The sequence below is a fragment of the Scomber japonicus genome, chromosome 6, assembly GCF_027409825.1.
Source record: "Scomber japonicus isolate fScoJap1 chromosome 6, fScoJap1.pri, whole genome shotgun sequence".
Lineage (NCBI taxonomy): Eukaryota > Metazoa > Chordata > Actinopteri > Scombriformes > Scombridae > Scomber > Scomber japonicus.
Window position 1 is genome coordinate 15,851,444 of NC_070583.1, and position 2,502 is coordinate 15,853,945.

The window sequence follows — 2,502 nt, forward strand, 5'->3', positions numbered from 1 at the left end:
AATTGCTTTAGGTTATTTCATTACAGATCGAAAATGTCAGATATGTCAAATTCGACTGCATCGGACTGTTAAATTGTTAAATAATTTAATTAAAGTATTTAATTATTGTATTAGAAGAAAGTTCAAAGTTAAAACAGTTAAAAATACGTTATGGATAATAATGTGTTGTTTTAGTTACGCTACTGGGAATAAAGAAATGGGGCGCTCAATATTTACAATTGTTTTTTTTACAAATAGAAAAGGTCAAAAATGTATCAATAAACTATGGACTACAACAAACAAAAAACAAAATGATTAATAATTTAAATAATTTAATTATTATAGAAGAAGAACAATTAAAAGTTAAAAATTTTCGATAATAACGTGTTTTATGAAGGGAATAAATAAACGGAGGGCTATCTCTCTCATCACACTCCTCATCTGTTCACCCATGGATTATATGTGTATATATATGTATATAGTAGGGTTGGGAGATATGACAATATATAACAATAATTAATGATAATAATATTATAATAATAAATATTGCAACAACAGACAGCAAACTTGAACACCAAAGCTGCCACAGCAAGTGTCAAGAACACTAAAATTATGACTGAAAACTGCAACAATCAGCACATCAGTTTTGTTTTTTGTGCACTTGTTTTACACATAGACTTCCTCAAATTGCGTCTGAACAATCTCTGTTGCTCAGCAAAATGGACTTTGCGTAAATGTTGAGCATGGCATTATACAGCAGTTTTATGAGGGGTAAAAATTAACCCCTCAGTGTCTTGAGGTATAAATGATCACTTTGTTTTTCTTTTTATCCCACACCCCCCATAATTCACTAGATGATTAATAAACCCATTTTAGAAAAGTCATGAACTGAAAGATGTAGGGGTTTTAATTTAACAGAGTTACATGCATTTGAAAATGCCAGGGGGGTAAAAGTGACCCCTTGGCGGTTCTAGTGTTAAAAAGATGATACTATGGGGACAAATGATCACGATACATGTACATTAATGCTCAGAACTGTACTTCTCTAGCTATGATACAGATATATGCCCTGTGGCATCTGTTTCCTGTTCACTGTATGGATATCCTCACCCAGAGTTGATTTAGCATAAATGAAGAGTGAAGAAAAGTCTAATTAACACTGTAGCTTCATTTTGTTGACGTTATGTATAAAAGGTTGGTACGGTTGACATCAGTCAATAGTAGCATTGTTTTCCATTTAGAGCCTCTTGCCCTTCATCTCTTTCTGTTGCAGTAATGAGAGCAAACATCATTGAAGCTACATCTGTATTCTTTCTCTTCCAGCAGAATTGAAGTCTCAGCAGGAAAATACTTTGATATCAGCTGGTCTTCTTGTTAGCTGCTCACTCCACTTAATCCATTGCTAGAGCTGTCCATGTTGCAATCAAGTGTCTTCTCATTTTTAACCATGTCTTGCAGGTCTGGAAAAGACAATATGAGGATATTATTGTTTCACCACCAAAATGTTTCAATCATTGCAGAATGTCTTCTTTATTGTAAAGTTAAAGTAACCAAAGTGCTAATTTCAACATTTGTCAGAAAAGGAAAAATAACAGTTGGCTACTTATCATGGGTTAAGTTAAAATCATCATTGACAAAAGATCTCAACAACTTTCATTTCAAATTTGGGTTTAAGGTCAGGCACAATTTACATTTATGAACCCTGCCAAAAAAATGATTCCCTCGTTACTCACATTGTACCACAGTGTTGCTGACACGAGTATAACATTGGTCAGGATGCTTGCCAAGGTCGAAGTAGAAGCGAAACTTGAGTTCCTGAGGGTACTGAGAGTGTGGCAGGTTATGAACCAGTGGAAGCATGCGATTAGACATTGGCCCCTCTGACAGTGCCTGGTGCATCATATACATGCACCATTCATCCTGCAGGAAGTTAGGAGTGATGAGCAGAGCCCTCAAGTGGCTGTTCTGTATAGCCTCACATAATTCTGTGGAAAATGCACCTCCTGGACATGTGTCCCTGTGCACAAGAAAGCACCGAAGACTGTGGGCCTCCAGAAAAGAGACCAGGTGTACAGCCTCCTCAGTGTCACTGGGATCTGAGCTATGGCACACTAACACATCATATTTTAGACTCCATCTCAGTGGTGAGCTCAGAGCAGGTGGTGACTGTGGTGGTTTAGGGGAAGTTGTCCTTGATGATGGTGACGAAGAACAAGATGATGATGTAAATGAAAGTGATGAATTGCTAACAGAAGTCATGTTTTTTGTCACTTTTTCTTCTGTTTTACATGTTGATGAAGATTCTCTTGATTTCAAGAGTTTTTGGAACCAGCCTGAAACAGAAGGAAAACAATATGTACATATTTCTATGTTGATTTTACATTTTAAAGTGCTGATGAATTCTTTAAGTTATGGCGCTTGAGTGGTCGAGTGAGCCGACCCCGGTTCAAGTCCCAATCAGAGGTCCTTTGCTGCATTTTACCCCCCGCCACCCCCTCTCTCTCCCATGTTTCCTGTCTGTCT

General features: G+C 37.0%; 1 protein-coding gene across 1 annotated transcript; it reads right to left on the reverse strand.

Annotated features, from left to right (window-relative positions):
* Positions 1 to 1,704: 1,704 nt before the first annotated feature.
* On the reverse strand, positions 1,705 to 2,238 carry tirap (toll-interleukin 1 receptor (TIR) domain containing adaptor protein). The gene has a single exon (XM_053320159.1). The coding sequence runs from the start codon at positions 2,236 to 2,238 to the stop codon at positions 1,705 to 1,707; it is 534 nt and encodes a 177-aa protein (XP_053176134.1).
* Between the last annotated feature and the right edge of the window lie 264 nt (positions 2,239 to 2,502).